Raw genomic sequence first — 18,439 nt, forward strand, 5'->3', positions numbered from 1 at the left:
AAAATAGTAGTATAACAAAACTTAGAATGAATTGCCATATCAGCATCATTAAGATTATAAAATGACATTGTTGGATGTTGTGGACCCTCTCAGAATTTTGAAGGGCCCCATTTCCCATAACAAAGAACTCAACTTAAGGAATGTGTGGACCTTTCACCAAGTTGGCTTTGTGACATTGATTTATGCAACTTTTAGTTTATAGTATTTAATATAAAGATTTGGAGATGTAGCATTGTCCCATCTGTGATTGTGTGTGTTCCCTCCCAAACAAATTGAAATGCAAAATGTTGCACCACAACCAGCCCTTTAAGCTTAGCCAATTTCCAAGGTCTACATTTTCCCTCCAATGGTCCCCCTTTGGAGTTTATAAATCTTCATGATCATAGCCAATGCCACACATTTATCTATTTTTTAATACATTAATCGTGATTATTTGGATAAACTTTTAAAATCTAAGTTTTTAACAATGCTTAGATTTTTTTTATATATATGCAAATTTTCATGTTCAATCTTCCTAAACATAATGGTTTAGAAAGAAATAGTTTAACTCTAAATATAGACAGATAAAAGTTGCAGTTTTTTCTGTCACAAAGATTGCCGACCTTGCTGCGCGGTTGAGAAGTTGAAGTCCTAAATTTAGTACCACGTTGGATTTTCCGAATTATTGTTATTATTTTATAATCAGAAAAGGAGAGTTAAGAGGGTGATACTGGAAATTGAGCAGTTCCAAGCAGTTATAGTCGACGAAAATTAAGCAAAATATTTTGCCTGGAGTTCGTGACTATTCAACATCTGTGATTCTCTAAAGGTTTTAAATTTGGAAGGAAACAAAGACTGCACAGTCACTGCTTCAGAGTGTGTAGAGTTCACTGGAGTTGATTCTGAAAAAGAGAAGACAGATCGATAGATGGTGTCTTTGTCACTCTCTGGATTTTGAGCCTTTCCGAAAATCATTTATCTGTTTGTCTTTTGGATTAGGATTATACACCTCTCTGATTGTACGTGAAGTTCCTAGTACAGAGATTAAGGTTGATGGAATGAGCAATATATGAAAAAGTTCCGTTTTTTAAACATTTGCTGCACTGTTTATCTCCTGCTTTTTTATGGGTATGCTGCAGCTTTTGAAGATTTTTGTATTTATTATTTGTTTCTTCTTCTTTTTATTTGGGGGGATTGTACTTGATTTTCGAGAAGGGTGTTTGAGTTAAACCGACTTTTCTTTACTTTTCCAAAAAGAAAGGACCTTTAGACATCCATCTTCAAATGTCTGTTCCCGGTTTTTAATTCGCAAATGCTGGTCAGTTTTCTTGTAATCATTTGTTTTCTGCTATGACTTTGTAATTTTTGGTATGTGATTAATGCATGTGGGTATTTCTGAGCGGCGCTTCGTGCTCATTTCCATATTAGGAGCAAGTTCCATTTCTGGGCTGCATTAAAAATCCTTCCTTTTTGGGTGATGACAGAGAAAATTGAGGAAAATATAATGCACTGTGGAGTGTTTTTCCATTCCTAGTATCTGTCACACTTCCTGTCTTGCTAGGTTATTTATAATTGATCCCTGGAACAAGGCCTCTTTTTGCGAAGGAGCATCACCATTTTTGTTTCCGTTGGATTTGTTAAATCTAATGCTCCCAGTTTTTAAAGTTTTCTTCTGTTTTTTTTTTTTAGTTAATTCTTATGGTATATTAGGTCTGCAATTTCGCTTTGTAAGATCAGGACTCTGTTTTTTTTTTGCGATGTGGTTGAGTTTCTTTGTACTTGTTCTGTGAACAGTGTTCACTCAAACTTGTTTAAACGGTAATTTCTTTTTCTTTTTCAGTGACAATATAAGAGTTATGGATATTTCTCACTATACAAGGATTGTCTTTGACAAAATTCATAAATTTGAGCCAGAGCATGCTAGAAAGATAATCGGTTATCTCCTTCTACAAGACCATGGAGAACTAGAAATGGCAAAATGGGCTTCGTACCCTGACTGTTACATCCGTGAAGTGGCATTTCAGGCCAAAAGGGAGCTTCTCAGATTGTCTGCGAAACCAGATATCCTTCCAATTTCACATATGGTCAACCCTCAACAAGGTTATGGCCATTTAGCAATAATGTCTCCTAGAACTCCTACTACACCAAACTTTCAGGTTCCCCCTCTCTATTGGGATCCACAACCTGCTGGCAATATCAATCAAGACTTTATGGCAATGAATTACATGGATTCTGTCATTGAGCTTCAGAAGCAGACACAATTGTGCAGTTTGGAGAATCGTATAGATGCTGTAAAGACTGGGACTGTAGGGGTTGCCAACGATTACTATAGAGATGCTTCTGCTGCCAATTTGGGTGGCAAAGCTGGGAAAAGGTTTTCTGAATATCCAATGAAAGTTTGTCACTATTTCAACAAAGGATTCTGCAAACATGGAAATAACTGCAGATTCTACCATGGGCAAGTTGCCCCTGAGAATTTATCTCAGATGTATGGAAGTGATGCTAGTGGTGAGGATCAGGTGATTTCCCCAGGGTCACTGGCACAGCTAGAGAAAGAAATTATTGAGCTTCTAAGATCAAGGGATGATGCAATATCGATTGCTTCTCTGCCAATGGCGTACTATGATAGATATAAGAAGGTACTGCAAGCAGATGGTTATTTAACTGAGAGCCAAAGACACGGTAAGTCTGGCTATAGTTTGACAAAGCTTCTTGCGCGACTGAAAAATAGTATTCGGCTAATAGTGAGGTAAATTCTTATATTTTTTTGCATGTATTGCGTATTTAGTGTTTGATCTTTGTGATCCTTATTTGACTTTTTTTGTGGTTAAATTACAGACCTCATGGGCAGCATTCAGTGACTCTGGCAGAAGATGCTCCCACACAAATGAAGAAGGGAGAGTTTCCTCGAAATATCAGTGCTTCACGACAGATATATCTGACATTTCCGGCTGACAGCACTTTCACAGAGGATGATGTCTCAAACTACTTCAAGTATATTACAATTTTTTGTTGTTATAGTTCATGCTCACGTTACTTTGCATTTGCAGTTGATTATTTGCACTAATGAACTGACTTTTATACTTTTCATTTGTAGCACATTTGGGCCTGTTGCAGATGTTAGAATTCCAAACCAGCAGAGAAGGATGTTTGGATTTGTGACATTTGCTCATTCAGAAACTGTCAAAACTGTTTTGGATAAAGGGAATCCTCATTGTGTTCGGGGTTCTCGGGTTCTTGTGAAACCTTACCGGGAGAAAGCAAAGATTAATGAAAGGTGAATTCCTTGTCGCTTCCTTTCAATTTGTTATTTTATTGCAGGTTTTTGTAGTATTATGGCTTCAAATTCTCATTTATTCTTTTAACTGTAGTTATTTGAAGTTCATGTTTTAAGATCAAAGCTTATAGCTTTTGGATTGAAATGACTAAACAATTGTTATCTGTTTTGCTAGAGATAGAAAAGTTTGATGAAATTTTCTTCCTTGATGATTCCATTGTTCTTAGTTATTCCTCCTTGATGATTACACAGCCTCATATCTATCACCGATAATTTGATAACATTTCAGTTCAGTGCCTTCGAGGACGTCTGTTAGTTGAACATTTGAATTGCCAAACTCAGTAGGGATGTCTCCTGATAAGATCTTTTCCTTGATGATGTGGTGATCTCTCAATGTTTGGTCCTCAAGTCAATAAGGATTGAATTTAAAGCAAAACGGAGGACTTCCTGATTGTCACAAACATGTATCATTGGTGCAACTTCCCCGAACCTCAATTTTTTGATGATACATTTTTAGTCAAATTAAGTTACAGGTGGCTAGGGCCATGGTTTAACATTATACTTCTGCATTGGGCCTGCAACAGCACTTGCTTTCATAGAAATAACATGTATCACTATAGGAATGCAGTACCCAAAAGTGATAATATCCTTTCAGTAGGGAGTGCCTGCTTAATATGAAATACAGTATCCTGCCGTCCTACTACTTGTGTGATTTTTGTTGTCATATAAGAGACCTTTTCTCAGAACAACTTTAATAAGTTTCAGGATGCAAATTACTGCATTATGTGTCCTTCAAACGGAGTATCTGACTTATCACATTGACTCTAAAAGAGATTAGATGGTCAATTCACTCTAAGTCAAGGCATACCAAATAATTAAACAAATACATATAATGATTTCAAATACATTCTTTGAACTGTCAAAAACTAGTTTGCTCTCTCTGATTGTGTCTGTAGCCTATTTTTTAAATTCAGAAGAAAGATGGACTGATGTAGTATCTTGAATCAGTATTTACATCTTAAGAAATATTAAATTCTTCTTATATTCCTTTTACCATAATAATTTGCACTTGCATTTCAATTTGGATGCAGGAAGTTCACAGATAGACTTGAGCACACGTTTTGTTATTCACCACACTGTGTAGATACAGATTCTGAACTTAACTCAAGTATGATATTATCTAGTCTGGAACCTAAATTCTTTAATTTCTTTTTTAGAAGAGAATATAATTTCTCATCCAAGTTATTTGATGTTATGCTTTCTCTATCTTCCCTTTTTTGGAAGAAGATTTTGTACAATCTAATGCATAATTATAATTTATTTAGCTCCAAGAAGTTTGGGGAACCATAAATCTTTTAGGAGGCAGCTGCAAGAGCAAGAACAGGCCCTGGAACATGAGAGGAGAAGCCTTGCACAACTGCAGTTTTCCTCAAAACCTTTATCCAGCTCACCTCATTTTGGTTTCTCCTTGGATGAGACAAGAGTTTCAGATGGTGTGTAAGAATAAATTGGATGTTTGCTTATCAAGTTTTAGTATATATTCTATCTATCTTACGTTGGTTGAAATAAATTATCATGCAGATCACTTCAATCTTCAGCCACCAGAAGAATCTTTCCGTTTTCCACTGCATGCCAAATCCATACATACAGACGACAATTTCTCTGATGAGGAAAGGTATGCATTCATTTCACTTTTCTATTACATTCTACTGCCTGCTTGTTTTTTAATACATTGAGGTTTAATTTTACTCTATGGTCAATGTCAATTTTGGTATCCTAATAATTTGTTGCTTGAATTTAACCAGGTATGCATCCATTTCTAACATAGCTTTTGTTTTGTGAAGTAGAAAATGAGACTTGATACAATTTATGTGTAGATGACATTATTTGTTTGCAAAAATGCAGTTTGGCTGCAACCACATCTCCTGAAATATTTTGTTGACTAAGGATCATATAATTTATGTTTTCAATTCTATCCAGCTATCAAGGCCTCAACCTCCCAGACAGTCCATTCGCGTTTCCAATAGATAGTGAGATGTAAACAAATCATAGTTTCAGATACATATACAAGAAATATAGAGTTCAAATAGATCAAGGCCCGAGGTATCAGCTTTCTTTTGATACACAAGACAATTCTTGTGTTAAACTATTTTCTCAACCAGTGCAGCAATTTAGTCAAAATTCCAGATAGTGCATACATGCTGAAGAAGAGACATTGGAAGGAGTTCCTCTTAACAATTGAAATTGGTGGCATTAACAAAAAGTTAAATGATACATGTAAGAAGGTTATAGCTTTTAATTACAACAGACAGGAGGCAGGTGGCAGAAGCATTGAATTTTAGAACATATAGTTATAGTTATATTTTGTTTGATGAAGTCATTAGTGGATGAAAAGAACTAATATTTTGTTGTCCACAGTTTTTCTTAGCTTAAGAACCTTAGAATCTGTCTATGACTAAGGGATGTATTGACTGTGAACAACTTCAATAAAGTTTTTTATCCCTCATGTAAGTATTATATTCTATTTTTTTTTGGCACTATTTGATGGTAAACTTGATGCTACTAAGTCAATCAAATGGTTGCTTTATCCCAAAATTTGGTTTTTCATGATTTAAAATCTAAGGCTAGTGATAAATGCAGTTCTACCAAAATGAATTTTTTTATTCAATGTTCAGCACTGTCATGTTTTCGGTTGAATCTTTCTCTTGGGCTGGTTGGTAGAAAGAAAAGAAATAAAAGTAAAGTAAGATTAGAACTATGTTTACATTCTTATTTAATATTTTAAATGGGTGATTTGACGTTTTGATTGTGATTGTGGTGCCTTTGATACTTAATCATTGTGATTTTAATTGAGAGATCTAAACCCCTTTTGACCATCTAATCTATAAATTAATTAAATTTTGAACGCTTAAGTAGATATTCTCTTGAAAACGTTTTTGGACAATAAGATAGGAATAGTTAGAAACTTATAGTTAGAAAATTTAACCAGTAGATTGGCCATTTTTATTAAATTGATTATCTTATAATTTGCAATTTGCTTCCGTTATAACCCTCTTTTCTATTTGAAGGTCAAAGATGTTTGAGAAACAAGTAAAATAGTTTGTTTTGCATTACATGTTTTATATTACTAAACCGGCAAATTAATATAAATACAGGATAATGAACAAGCTACGGAGAATTGAGTACAACACAGAAAAATTATGAAATGAGTCACCATGATAGAATAAAATAAGAACTATAATCCATGAATAATCTACCAATATTTGATTAAAAGATTTTCCATTTATTCATTTTTCTACAAGTGAGATTATGAAAGTGATATATTATACCAACTGAAAATGTATAACATCTAATAAACGAGGTAGAATTTATGCCGAGAAACTGGAGAATAAGAATGTTATTTCATCAACTCACATTAATGAAAACTGCCGCAAGGTAACAAAAATTGTACAGTTCTGGTGATGGCAATGAGCCCTATTCATTTCAGATACACAAAAGAAGAAAATAGAGGAAAAATATATCTACAAACACATGTCACTGAAGGTAAAAACGAAGCATGAGAGTAGCGATGACAGAATCCATAAGTTCAATCTTAAAGTTGATACAGCTTCGTTCTTCAAATTATGCCAATATAAGTTTGCAATATTGTCCACAACCTGTGATAAATTAGGGACTAAAGGGTTAATAACAACATACTGAATGTGGTAAGTATTAAGCAGCAACAAACTCACCTCAAGGAACCGTGTGTTCTGATTTTCAGCCACAAGCACTTTGTTAAAAACTGTTGAATCAAACACGAACAGCAAGAATGAATTTCACACTAGTGTAGCAGCTTCTGCCGAAAATAAGACACTGATTCGAATGTCATGAAATCATGTGCAGACGGTATGCCAGTAGGTTGAACAAACTCTAATGACTGACTGAGGTTTTCAGCCACGAAACGGACCATAAATAACATTTTGTATCAACTCGTTCCATGACAATAATATTTCAACAAATTCCTCTTCCAGTACTCATGCAAGTTGACTGATATTCACTTGATTCTGTTCTGTCACATTTTTCTTTCATATTTCTTAGCAAACTTTTGAAGTAATAATCTCTGACGGAATGCCAAATATTTATCCAAACTTGTTCCAGCCCACTGTTCGCAAAAACATTCATCAGTTGGTACAAGAGATCCAAGGGGAAATGGTCCTTTTGGAGCTTTCTTTAGGGAAACTAAGAACCTATGACGAGGACGAATTCTCTGGTCCAAGGATAAACTAAGATACATTGGATACTTGGTCAAGGATTGCACCTCATTGTTAAGTTCATTTACCAAGTACAAATATTTGGGCTTTAGATTTTCCTCCAATGACAGAGATAGCACCTGCAGACACAGTAGTCAGCATTAACAACAGGTACAAACTGTTCTTTACATATTATATAACGAGTATCAATTCAAAATATACAAAATGGAAAGAAGGAATGGAAATCTGGAACAGTGAAACAGGATACGTTTCATAAATTAATAACGAGGGAAATGAATTTAAAAATCACCTGCGTAAGGCTAGTCAATACTTTCAAGATATCTGAATTTTTCATTCCTATGCTCCTTAAGAAATTTATTCTTGGAAGTAATCCATCATCTATGCTGTAATGGAGAAGTTGGGGATGTTTTGTCACCATCTTCACAATGTTATCCCTGGGTGCACCCAACTCCTTGGTAAGAAACATATAACGCATATTCCATGAAATGTCAATTCTTTGCACAAGAATTTGGGGACTAAGCTGAATGACCTTACCCAAATCTTTTTCCTTGATGCCTACTTCCTCAACTAAATATCTAACTGTAGGTTTTAATGAATTCTCAACACTGTAAGAAAACAAAGACGGAGCAGCAGCAATGATTTGCCCCATTCTAGAATTCGGTATGCCCAGGCCCTTCAAGAATGCAACACGAGACTTCAAATTGTTCTCCACTGTATACTCAAGAATTTGTGGCTGCCTCAAAAGGATTCTTCTTACATCTCTATGTTTAACACCAACACTCATTAAGTATTCTAACCTTTCCTGTGCGGAACCAACATTAATTTGAAGTGCTTGCATGTGCCTCTCATATATTTGGATAAAGTGTGACTCCTTCATTCCAAAGGTGCTCAGGTAATCAAGAAGTGGTAACCATTTCAAGTCCAAAGGAATCTCTTCGGACAACCGCGGATATTTTTTGTTCTTTACATTTCTACTAACCTGCAAATTGGAAAAAGAAAAATGAAGCTCAAGAGGAGAACAAGTACATTAATGACATGATTTGACACTAAATAGCTCACCGTATCACCATTTGGTACCTTTCCACTCTCATTTCGTTGTAAGGATGCCACTCTCTCACTTCTAGGCAATCTAATGCTATGTTCGTTGTCCAAAGATCTCAAACCCCACTCCCACTCCTGCTCTTTATTCTTTCCTGCACAAACAAGGTTACTTATGAATATCCGACTTTCCCCTTTAAATCACTCAATAACACTCTTTCAGTTATACATACCTTTAACTGTCTTCGACTTCAATCTCTTGTTCCTAACATCAAATTTAGCAGGCTCAGCAAATTCCTCCTGCACACACGTTACACAATGAAAGGGAAATTAATAATAAACAAACAAACATCAATACCAGATTTCAGCAGATAATCGAGCATTCCACAATTTTGTTACCTTTTGGACAAAGGAAATATTTCAAATGCATAATTAAAACCCACTTCACTTATCCATTGAATTTAAAGCAAAAACTTTGACCACGCAATGAAAGCACACAACTCACATCAGAAAGCCAATCATCATCATCTTCGTCGTCCTCCTCCTCGTCAGTTTCTTCATCGTCTTCATCACTATCGTACAGCGACAGTGCCTCTCCATACTTTGACTTCCTGTTGGTCTTGAGAATTTTCGGATTTGAATGTGCTGCAAGTTTCACTATACTCTTCAACCTTGCAGAACCCAAATGCCCTCTCTCCAAGTTCCGAAATTGAGACTGAAAACAGGAAGGAGTGGAAAAGTATAGCAGGGGTTTATAGGGATATAGAGACACAGAAGCAGCCATTGCTAAAGAGAAACAGAAAAGAATATACTCCAAAACCCTAAGTCAGAATCTCTCTCTGCAATACCAGAGGTTTATCCTCTTTCTATCTAAAACGGTGTCGTTTTTACTTAAAACCATATCTGGAACATGAGTCACACAAAATAACGCGTAGGTGGCGCGAGCCCGTGGGCTAAAAAAGCCCACGTGGCATTCTTTATAACGGTTGTGGTGCTGTGAAGTGTGAAATGAATGAGGTTGGGGAGTTAGTTAACTATGGAAGGAGCAGTTGCAGCGTCTTCTTTGTCTCTTCTTTCATTGGGGAGTGTAAAAACTAGGAGCAGAGTGTCTCGGATCTCTCGCGTGTCTGGGAGACAAGGTTGTAATGTTTTGGTTAAGAATGGAAGTAGAAGAAGAAGTGTAAGGGTGAGTGCTGCGAATGTGGAAGATATAATCACGGTATTTGATCCAGCTCCGGTGGAAGTCACCTGGCAAATTGTGGTCGGAGCTATAGGTACCTTAACTCACACAATCACAACCTTTTAAGTTTTCACTTTTCTAGAAATGTTCTTATCTAAGGGACAAACAAATCTTAAAGGCAGATCCTTTTAGCTGTTTTGTGTTTTTCTTATATTGATGGAAAGAGAATGGTGTTTTTGTGTAAGAAATTGGGATTTGATTTTCTTTGGGTTTGAATTTTTCAGCTGGGGTTACCCCTTTTGTGGTGGCAGGGATCGAATTTCGCAAAAGAATTGTAAGTCACTCCTTTGGTTGAGTTTATGACTTGTTTGTAAGTCATTAGGTATGAAACTGGCGTGTTTCATGTCTTCATTGTTGAATGCTGTTACAGATAGCTCAAAAAAGATGTGAGGAGTGTGGTGGGTCGGGGCTTGTTCTAAGGGAAAAGGAATACTTCCGCTGCCCAGAATGTGGTATGATTGCATTCACTTCTTCTCATGTCTTGTACTGTGTTCAAGCAATTAAGTATGCAGGTGGTAGAATTTCAATGTATCACTCTGAAATATTCCTAATTAATTTCTGATGTGTCCAGTAATTGAACATCAAACTCAAAATATTGAATGTAAGAAGATTTAAAATCTCATGTTTGCTGGGTCAACTACAACCTACTAGGATGTACATTGAATACCTAGGAATTGTAGAAACCTTGCATTACCAAGCTAATTTGAATATCCATTGTCAACCTGAGAATATTTTGGTGTTTAAATGGAGATTTTTCATAGGCCCTTCCCCTTTGGGTCCACAATTCCTTTCATTTTGGTTGTGAGGAGCTGTGACAAGTGATACATTGGTCAATTCTAGCATTTCTTCAGTAATTTCACTCCAGCAGTGTCACTTCAATATCACGTAGAACATTTCAAGAGTTTTTTTCATTAAAAGTGTCAAGGTTTTCTATTAGAAGTTTGGAGTTTTTCTTTTCAACAGATAAATTCTCAAAAACTCTTTTAGGTTGGTATCCCAGCAGGTTCTTGCTACACGTTTAAGTTATTGGTATCACTTTTCAAACCCTTTATTACTCTGAAAGTATCAACGAGAAGGAAGAAAAGTATGAAATTGATATAGAAATTTGGCAAATTATGATCGTAAGTATGAACTATAAGTTACACCAGGCATATGCCGTACACAGGACAAGGCATCCGTGTCCATGCTTCGTAGAGTATGAAGAGCTTTATGTCTCGTTGCTTTGTTTTCCTAATTTGTCTTTCCGGTTTATGTATTGTTGATCTACCCAACCACCTGTATAATTCATTATCTTGCAGTCCTTAACATGCTTTCTATTGCAGGTGGGTTCCTTCCTTGGCAGTCCTGGAAAAGATTCTTTTCAGGCTAGTTTCTACAGCGTTGTACAAAAAAACCATACTTCAATAATGACAAATTTATTTAACAGAGATTCAATGTTTGTGAGAATACTCTATCATACACAAACGTAAACAACATAGTAAAGCTATTTGCAATACCAACTACCATTTTCATTAGAAACATTGTAATTTCCTTCTGAGAGAAATGGTATTTGCTACCTTATTGATATGCCCACAAGGAAAAAAAATGTGCAGCAACGGAGACATGTTTGCGGAGTCTCAATACTTAGACGATTTGTGAAAGTGGTAGAAGCTTGGTTTCCTAGCTGTTTTTTCTCATCCCTTATCCAAATAATATACATCTTTTACACCAATCATGTCCATTTCGCTATTCATTGAAAAAACCAAGAATTGAAAACCAGTTTCATCATGTAAAGTCTCTCAAGGGAAGATTATCATTTTAAGGTTGATTTGTTTGTTCCATCCACAAATAATGTACCTCGGATTAAGGTGGTCAAAATCTGTTTTCTTAAGCATTTATTCTGCTAAAAGGGCCAAGTGTACTAAAGGACACTGACATTACATAAAATCTTTCTTTATCAATACCAACTACATAAGAAGATTCTTTTCAAATTATGCAGACTTCATTGTGTCATTATGACAGATAGGAGTAATTGTGAGTTGACCCTTGGCTACCGAAATTAGTCTACACGAATCTGTGACAAAATCTTCACTTCTTATCTTCATCTACTTTTTTGGTCTGTAGTCTCACATAATTGATAACTTTTTCATGACTTGATCATATTGACTCTGAACAGTGCATCACCATCTCTCTGCGTGGATCTTGCAGTAAGGTAAGACTTTAGTGACAAAAATTTAAGGGCCACGTTAGTAATTATGGTTGTATGGTGATTATTCCCTGTCTTCTCTATTTTCTTTTTTTTCTGCTTTACATTTAAGAATCCTTGGCTTGGTGCTTGAGTTGGTACAGCCACTCTTTTGGACTTCAATGTTTTTGTATCATCAATGGAAATTTTAATATTATTGATGGACTTCAACTGCAAATTTTTGTAACTTTATTGGGTATATTTTCTTGCTTTGGAGCAAGAGGTGATGTGATGACCGTGAATTCTTTACTTTTTCGGTTCATGGGATCGAAGTCAATTCTTCTGGTTTTCAAAATCTAAACACATTCAAAGTTTTTCATTTGCTTTACATTTGCTTTACACTTGTTATCATAAACAGGAGAATTGAAGGTAATCCTATTCTAAAATCAATAAGAATTTGATAGTCTTACCAATGCGTAATAAATGGAATCAACTTATTAAAATGTCTCTGAATTTATATTTATAAATTTTAAAATAGATTTTGAATTAGTCAATCTAATTAATTATGACTTAATTAATAATATCTTACTTTGATGCAATCATCTTAACATTAATCTTTATTTAACTCAAGAATTGAATTAATTTAAAGACTCATTTAGAATTTTAGACTAATAAAATCGTTCACCCTTATATTAACCGGACCATCATACTATCCATACACTATGCGTCCAATTTGTGGCTCAAACTCTACCAAATCGCAGTTGAATATCACATCAATTGGAGCACACTAGTTGATTGCAATTGGTCAATGCTAATGAAAATTAGTCATTTTTTTCTGCAATATTAGTCAACACTGAGAAATTTTAAAGTCATTTGACTAATTCACAAAATACTGGTCAATCTTCCATTAACGTGCACCAATCTTGCGATTATTGAGTAGCCGTAAAACAAAGTGGAAAAAAGAAGAAGAAATTGATAGCCATTAGAAATGTATGACGTATGGCTGACAATAGAATCGTGTCATCGTATATTATGATTTATGACATGGGCAATAATTATGGTATTGAAAGTTAGAACAAACGGAAAAGAACAAATGAAGACATTTTAGTTCAAATAAACTAAAATTTCAGAACTGGATAACAAAAAAACGGGTTTTTAAGACTGAAAAGAAAGAAAAGAAATGCAGCATTAATTCTGATGTGAAACAGATAAAGATACATTTATGCATGTCGGTGCGATTGCTCGTAAAAGTGGTTGAATTGAACCCAAAAACGTGGAGTTGGTGGTTAATTAAATGTATAATTTGGTATCAACCATCGCATTGTGCGGATAATTTAATAGAATGGATCAATTTAGTTGACCAGTTTATGAGAGTCATTTCTAGTTATTTACTTTTGAATTATATACATTTCTATTCTTTAAATTTAGATGCAAAATTAAAGTTTATTTTAATATATTTTAGTCTAAAATTTAAAAAATAATAAATCTAATCATTTTAAGTTAATAACGTAAAATTTCGTTTTATGTGTTTAATGATATTTTAGTTTAAGTTGAAAATGTTCATGCCTAATATTTTACTAGTTAAAATTTTTTAAAAGAAAATGAAATTATAAAAATTATATTTATTCGTCTTTTAAATTTGAGAATTATATCAAAATGGATAATGATACTTTGACAATATTTTTTTGACAACATTTTAACATCATCCACGTGTCATTCTGTGATTGATCCAAAATTATTTCACAATCAATAATAACATTCATAAACACCAACATAAACCAATAACAGAATGATACGTATATGAAGTTAAAATGTTGTTAAAGTATGATTATCTTATCAAAATTTATAATAGAAATAAATTTTAATTTTACGTAAAAATTTAAAATTTAAAAACTAAATAAATCATTAACCATTATTTATTTTTTAATTTAACAGTCAAATATCTTAAAAATATGATATTTATTGAAGATAAGTTAAGTTTGGATGTTAAACAAATTCAAAATATATAATCAATGTGTGCGTCAAAAACACTTGTAAATATATATTAAGTAGAGTTAGTAATTTAAATTGTAAAGTTAAAATTTTCAGCTTGAATTTGGCTTGACCATAATGGTATTGAGAATGGGAAAGCGTGTGGGGTCAATGGAACAAACACTATTCAACCACCTTTACGACAACACACGCACACACTTTCTTTTGCCTTTCTGAGACGCACAGAACACAAGAGAAATCGCCGACCAAACTTCATGTCGATCAAAATTAATTACTTCTATTGATGTGGAAGATGTTTGATTGATGTAAGAAACCACATAGTATATCTTTAGGGTTTGCTTTACCTACAAACTTTCCACTAAAGTAATTTCATGTTCTAAGATTAAAATATATAATATCTTAGGAATTAATATCATTACATATTTGTATTTTTATTTTATTATAAATTTAATTTAATCATTGTAATAAATGTTATAATTTATGTATATATTAATTTCAAAAAAATGTAAGATATTGCTTATGAGATTTAAATTTAGTATGTTACAAATTTAAAATCACTCGTTACATATATAAAAAAAAGAGACATGGGATAATAAAGTTTAAAAGTTGTAAAAAAATACATAGGAAAACAGTGATGAGTGAGAGGCAAAGAATAAATATTAAATCTATAATTTCAATAAACAAATTTAAAATCTAAATTAAAAATGTTTACACGTCATGCACGTGTGTCAGCATTTGGAACAGTTTGAACCAAATAGAACACAGCAGTTTCATACTTCTTTGTTATGCATTAATAATTTTAACAGGTGAATATGTAAAGTAATTTTTTTTAAAATATGATATTAATATTAATATATATATATATATATATTATCTTATTTTAATAAACAAAATTAATTTTATTCTTTAATAGAGAATTTTAAGTTGTGTTAAAATTTAGATGCTATTTAGTTTCATATTGAGGGAGCAGTAAGAAAATGAGTTTAGAAAAATGAAGAAATAAAATAAGCTTAAGAGGAGATTAATAGAAATTACAGGAATTTAACTAAGTTTATTGACTCCGAGTAAACGAAAACTTTGGGAGATAAAATTTAAACGTGATTGAATACGTTAGTTTAGTGGCTTAAAAGTAATTTCATGAGCCAAAAAAAAAGACTTTTTCGTTGTTTAAGTAAACGTTTTCTATAAAATATAGCACTCAACAACCTTGTATTTGGTCTTGCCTCCATTCTTGAATAAACAAAAGCCCACATGCATGACAAGCCCCGGTTACTTTTAGCTGCAGAAGTGCTTCGTCCTTGGATTTGTTCTCTGTTGTTTTGGCTTCAAAGTGCAGATCATGCTTTCCTTTTCAGTTAAGGTGAGAGTCTCTGAAAGTATTTGCTGATCTTCTTTTGTATGATGATGTTATGGGAGGAAACTGATTTTACATATTTTACCATACAAGTGTCTGTGCTAGTTTAAGTTGTAGTTGAAGGAGAAGCAGCTCCTTGTTTTATTGACCAGTGAAGAAAAAAGTTGCTTTTTATGGCAGTTATTGAGTTTGTGAGAATTGGTTGCTGATTAACTTTCAATATGTTCTGTTTAATTGGGAGCAATCACTTTGAAGTTTGAGAATTGCTTGCTGATTTTTCGCTTTTTTTGTCCTGCTTTTCTGTTTTCTTAGGGAAAAGTTTAGTGGAACACTTCGGATTTTGTTGAGTAAACAGGGTGATTTTTCAGAATTTCTGTGTGTTTGAACTTGGAGTCTATTTGTATTTGATTCCTTAAACGTTTTTTGGTTTAAACTAGGAAGTCCCTATTCACCTTTCTATGTAGTTGAGTTGAAGTTTTGAGCATGTTTCAAGTTTGAGTTCAAGAAAATACAAATGGATCTTCTGAGTATTATTTCTTTAAGGAATTGAAAATCATGAATGGCATATGGGATGCCTTTCTGAACAATCCTATCTTTTCACTTTTATAATGAAGAAGGAATAATGGGACAAAGAATGAAAAAAGCTCTTCCTTTTAAGTAGCAGCAGGTGTTCCAAGATTCATCATTTAATTGGTTTATCAAGCTAATCTCCATTTCTAGATTGCATCAAATTTGAAAGACAAACAATAACATGGTGGAAAGTTAAAAGCTAAAGCAGAGGCTGATAAGTAATAATTGTGAAAAGATTCGTATAAAATGATAAAATCGCAGTTTTGTACATATCTTAAGAGCTATTGTATGCATGAGGATTGTGAAAAATCAGACACTCTCTTAGGTCTTCAATAAACAATCCAACTCTGCTTTTACTGGTTTCTAGACTTTATTTGAGCAATATATTCCAAAGACCTTGGTTTCTGACCTCAAAAGAATACTAATTTTAGGCAATAGCCTCAATTCTACCTGCTTGTTGTTCTTTCAGGACTGAGACTGCGTTCTTGTTTTATATAGTTATTGCTCTCGTTATTTTGTTATCTAACTTTGTTGCTTTAATTTTTGTGTCACCATTTCTGCAGAATATCACAGATTTCGAGTACAGTGGTCAAATTCAGCTGGAATTTGAGTAAAATGTGGACAACGAGCACAGCTTAAATAGCACCAACAATTCTTGTTCCAAAAAAGGAGAGAACACTTAAGTTTGGATTGTTTATATTAGAAAAACACATTGGTGTTGGTGTTTTCTACGTATATTCAAAGAACCGGTTAATTTTCAAATGCAAATGTCTCAGAAACATAATATGTCCTACGAGGCTGTCCAAAATCTTGGGTCATGCTGCTTCCTACAAAGTGAGAACCTAGACTACTATTCATCCTCTGATAACAGTAGCCATGCAACCTACCCTTCTGTTCGTACTTTAGAGCAATATTGCACCCTGGAATCTTCTACAAAGAACAGTTTTCCTTCCCTAAATTCCCCAACTACTGTCAGCTTCTCACCTAACCATAGCCCACTCTCAAAGCTACAACCAAAATCATATGTGTTGAGTTCACATAGTTCTCTTGAAATTACTAATGACTCAATAGAAAATGAATCATGTTTGACGCATAATGACAATGAGCTGAGGCACAAGATAAGAGAGCTTGAAAGTGCTATGTTGGGACATGATGCAGATATTCTCGATATGTATGATACTGTAATTCCGGAGGAATCTGATTCATTTTTGCTAGAGGCAGAAAGGTGGAAGAAAATGATGGAGATGATATCTAGAGGGGATTTGAAAGAGATGCTTTGTGCATGTGCAATAGCAGTGGCAGGAAATGATATGGAGACAACTGAATGGTTGATGTCAGAGTTACGCAAAATGGTCTCAGTTTCTGGCAACCCAATCCAACGATTGGGGGCATACATGTTGGAGGCTCTTGTTGCAAGACTGGCCTCTTCAGGAAGCACAATCTACAAAGCCTTGAAATGTAAAGAGCCTACTGGTAGGGAACTCCTTTCACACATGCACCTACTTTATGAAATCAGCCCATATCTCAAATTTGGTTACATGTCTGCAAATGGAGCTATTGCTGAAGTCGTGAAGGGGGAAACTGAAGTCCACATAATTGATTTTCAGATAAACCAGGGAATACAATGGGTGAGCCTAATCCAAGCTCTTGCTGGCAGACATGGAGGACCCCCCAAGATCAGAATAACAGGTTTTGATGACTCCACTTCAGCTTATGCCAGGGAAGGAGGTCTTGAAATTGTGGGAGAAAGGTTGTCAGCACTCGCACAATCATATAATGTACCCTTTGAGTTCCGTGCCTTAGAAGTTGCTCCCACTGAGGTTGAAATTAAAGACCTTGAACTTCGACCTGGTGAAGCTATTGCTGTGAATTTTGCCATGATGCTGCACCATCTTCCAGATGAAAGTGTGGATGGTCAGAACCATCGTGGCCGGTTGTTGAGACTCGCAAAGTGTTTGTCTCCAAAGATCGTGACACTAGTTGAGCAAGAATCACATACCAGCAACCTCCCATTCTTCCCCCGTTTTGTTGAGACAATGAACTACTACTTGGCTATTTTCGAATCAATTGATGTTGCTCTTCCAAGGGAGAACAAAGAAAGGATTAACGTGGAACAGCACTGTTTGGCTCGTGAAGTTGTCAACTTAGTAGCATGTGAAGGGGCAGAAAGAGTGGAACGTCACGAGCTTCTCAAGAACTGGAGATCACGTTTCACCATGGCTGGATTCTCACCATATCCATTGAACTCCTTTATTACCAGTTCGATTAAAAATCTTCAGCAAAGCTACCAAGGACATTACACTCTAGAAGAGAGAGATGGAGCTCTATGTCTTGGTTGGATGAATCAAGCTCTTATTACTTCTTGTGCTTGGAGGTGATGATCCAAAGCAACTGGTTCATATTTGTTATTGCAGACTTTGGTTAGTTTATGTATCATCCTAATCCTAGCAGAATTCCTCGTTTCAAAGTCAAACTACTCTGTAGTTTGTTAGAACACACTATATTTATGTCAATAATTCCAGTACCAGCAAACACGATACATAAAATTTAGATCCCCCTTACAATAATTCCAGTA

General features: G+C 34.5%; 4 protein-coding genes across 9 annotated transcripts; 3 read left to right on the forward strand and 1 right to left on the reverse strand.

Moving 5' to 3' along the window:
* Positions 1-499: 499 nt before the first annotated feature.
* Positions 500-5,765, forward strand: LOC108322848 (zinc finger CCCH domain-containing protein 18). Of its 4 annotated transcripts, none has more exons than XM_017555118.2 (8): positions 500-1,107; positions 1,820-2,728; positions 2,818-2,973; positions 3,077-3,256; positions 4,348-4,424; positions 4,582-4,749; positions 4,838-4,931; positions 5,162-5,765. In XM_017555118.2, exons 1-8 carry the CDS (start codon positions 1,049-1,051, stop codon positions 5,196-5,198), a joined length of 1,680 nt encoding a protein of 559 aa, XP_017410607.2. In that variant the 5' UTR covers positions 500-1,048; the 3' UTR covers positions 5,199-5,765. The 4 variants fall into 4 exon arrangements, with proteins under 4 accessions (XP_017410607.2, XP_017410605.2, XP_052736359.1 ...); XM_017555116.2 differs by having other exon boundaries at positions 502-1,107; positions 5,237-5,765; XM_052880399.1 differs by having other exon boundaries at positions 502-1,028; positions 4,838-5,765.
* An 873-nt stretch (positions 5,766-6,638) lies between these two features.
* LOC108322865 (transcription termination factor MTERF9, chloroplastic) lies at positions 6,639-9,453 on the reverse strand. Of its 2 annotated transcripts, none has more exons than XM_017555142.2 (6): positions 9,050-9,453; positions 8,778-8,844; positions 8,584-8,699; positions 7,796-8,485; positions 6,988-7,625; positions 6,639-6,912 (listed from the first exon to the last, which is right to left on the reverse strand). In XM_017555142.2, the coding sequence occupies exons 1-5, from the start codon at positions 9,326-9,328 to the stop codon at positions 7,308-7,310; spliced, it is 1,470 nt and encodes a 489-aa protein (XP_017410631.1). In that variant the 5' UTR covers positions 9,329-9,453; the 3' UTR covers positions 6,639-6,912; positions 6,988-7,307. The 2 variants fall into 2 exon arrangements, with proteins under 2 accessions (XP_017410631.1, XP_017410629.1); XM_017555140.2 differs by having other exon boundaries at positions 8,566-8,699.
* A 15-nt stretch (positions 9,454-9,468) lies between these two features.
* On the forward strand, positions 9,469-12,183 carry LOC108322867 (uncharacterized). 2 transcript variants are annotated; one of them, XM_017555143.2, is made up of 4 exons: positions 9,492-9,818; positions 10,009-10,058; positions 10,155-10,236; positions 11,107-12,183. In XM_017555143.2, the coding sequence occupies exons 1-4, from the start codon at positions 9,581-9,583 to the stop codon at positions 11,151-11,153; spliced, it is 417 nt and encodes a 138-aa protein (XP_017410632.1). In that variant the 5' UTR covers positions 9,492-9,580; the 3' UTR covers positions 11,154-12,183. The 2 variants fall into 2 exon arrangements, with proteins under 2 accessions (XP_052736361.1, XP_017410632.1); XM_052880401.1 differs by having other exon boundaries at positions 9,469-9,818; positions 10,155-12,183.
* Positions 12,184-15,136: 2,953 nt separating this feature from the next.
* LOC108322863 (scarecrow-like protein 21) lies at positions 15,137-18,410 on the forward strand. Its single transcript, XM_017555138.2, has 2 exons — positions 15,137-15,300; positions 16,428-18,410. The coding sequence occupies exon 2, from the start codon at positions 16,626-16,628 to the stop codon at positions 18,240-18,242; it is 1,617 nt and encodes a 538-aa protein (XP_017410627.1). The 5' UTR covers positions 15,137-15,300; positions 16,428-16,625; the 3' UTR covers positions 18,243-18,410.
* Positions 18,411-18,439: the final 29 nt, after the last annotated feature.

Source organism: Vigna angularis, chromosome 7, assembly GCF_016808095.1.
Source record: "Vigna angularis cultivar LongXiaoDou No.4 chromosome 7, ASM1680809v1, whole genome shotgun sequence".
Lineage (NCBI taxonomy): Eukaryota > Viridiplantae > Streptophyta > Magnoliopsida > Fabales > Fabaceae > Vigna > Vigna angularis.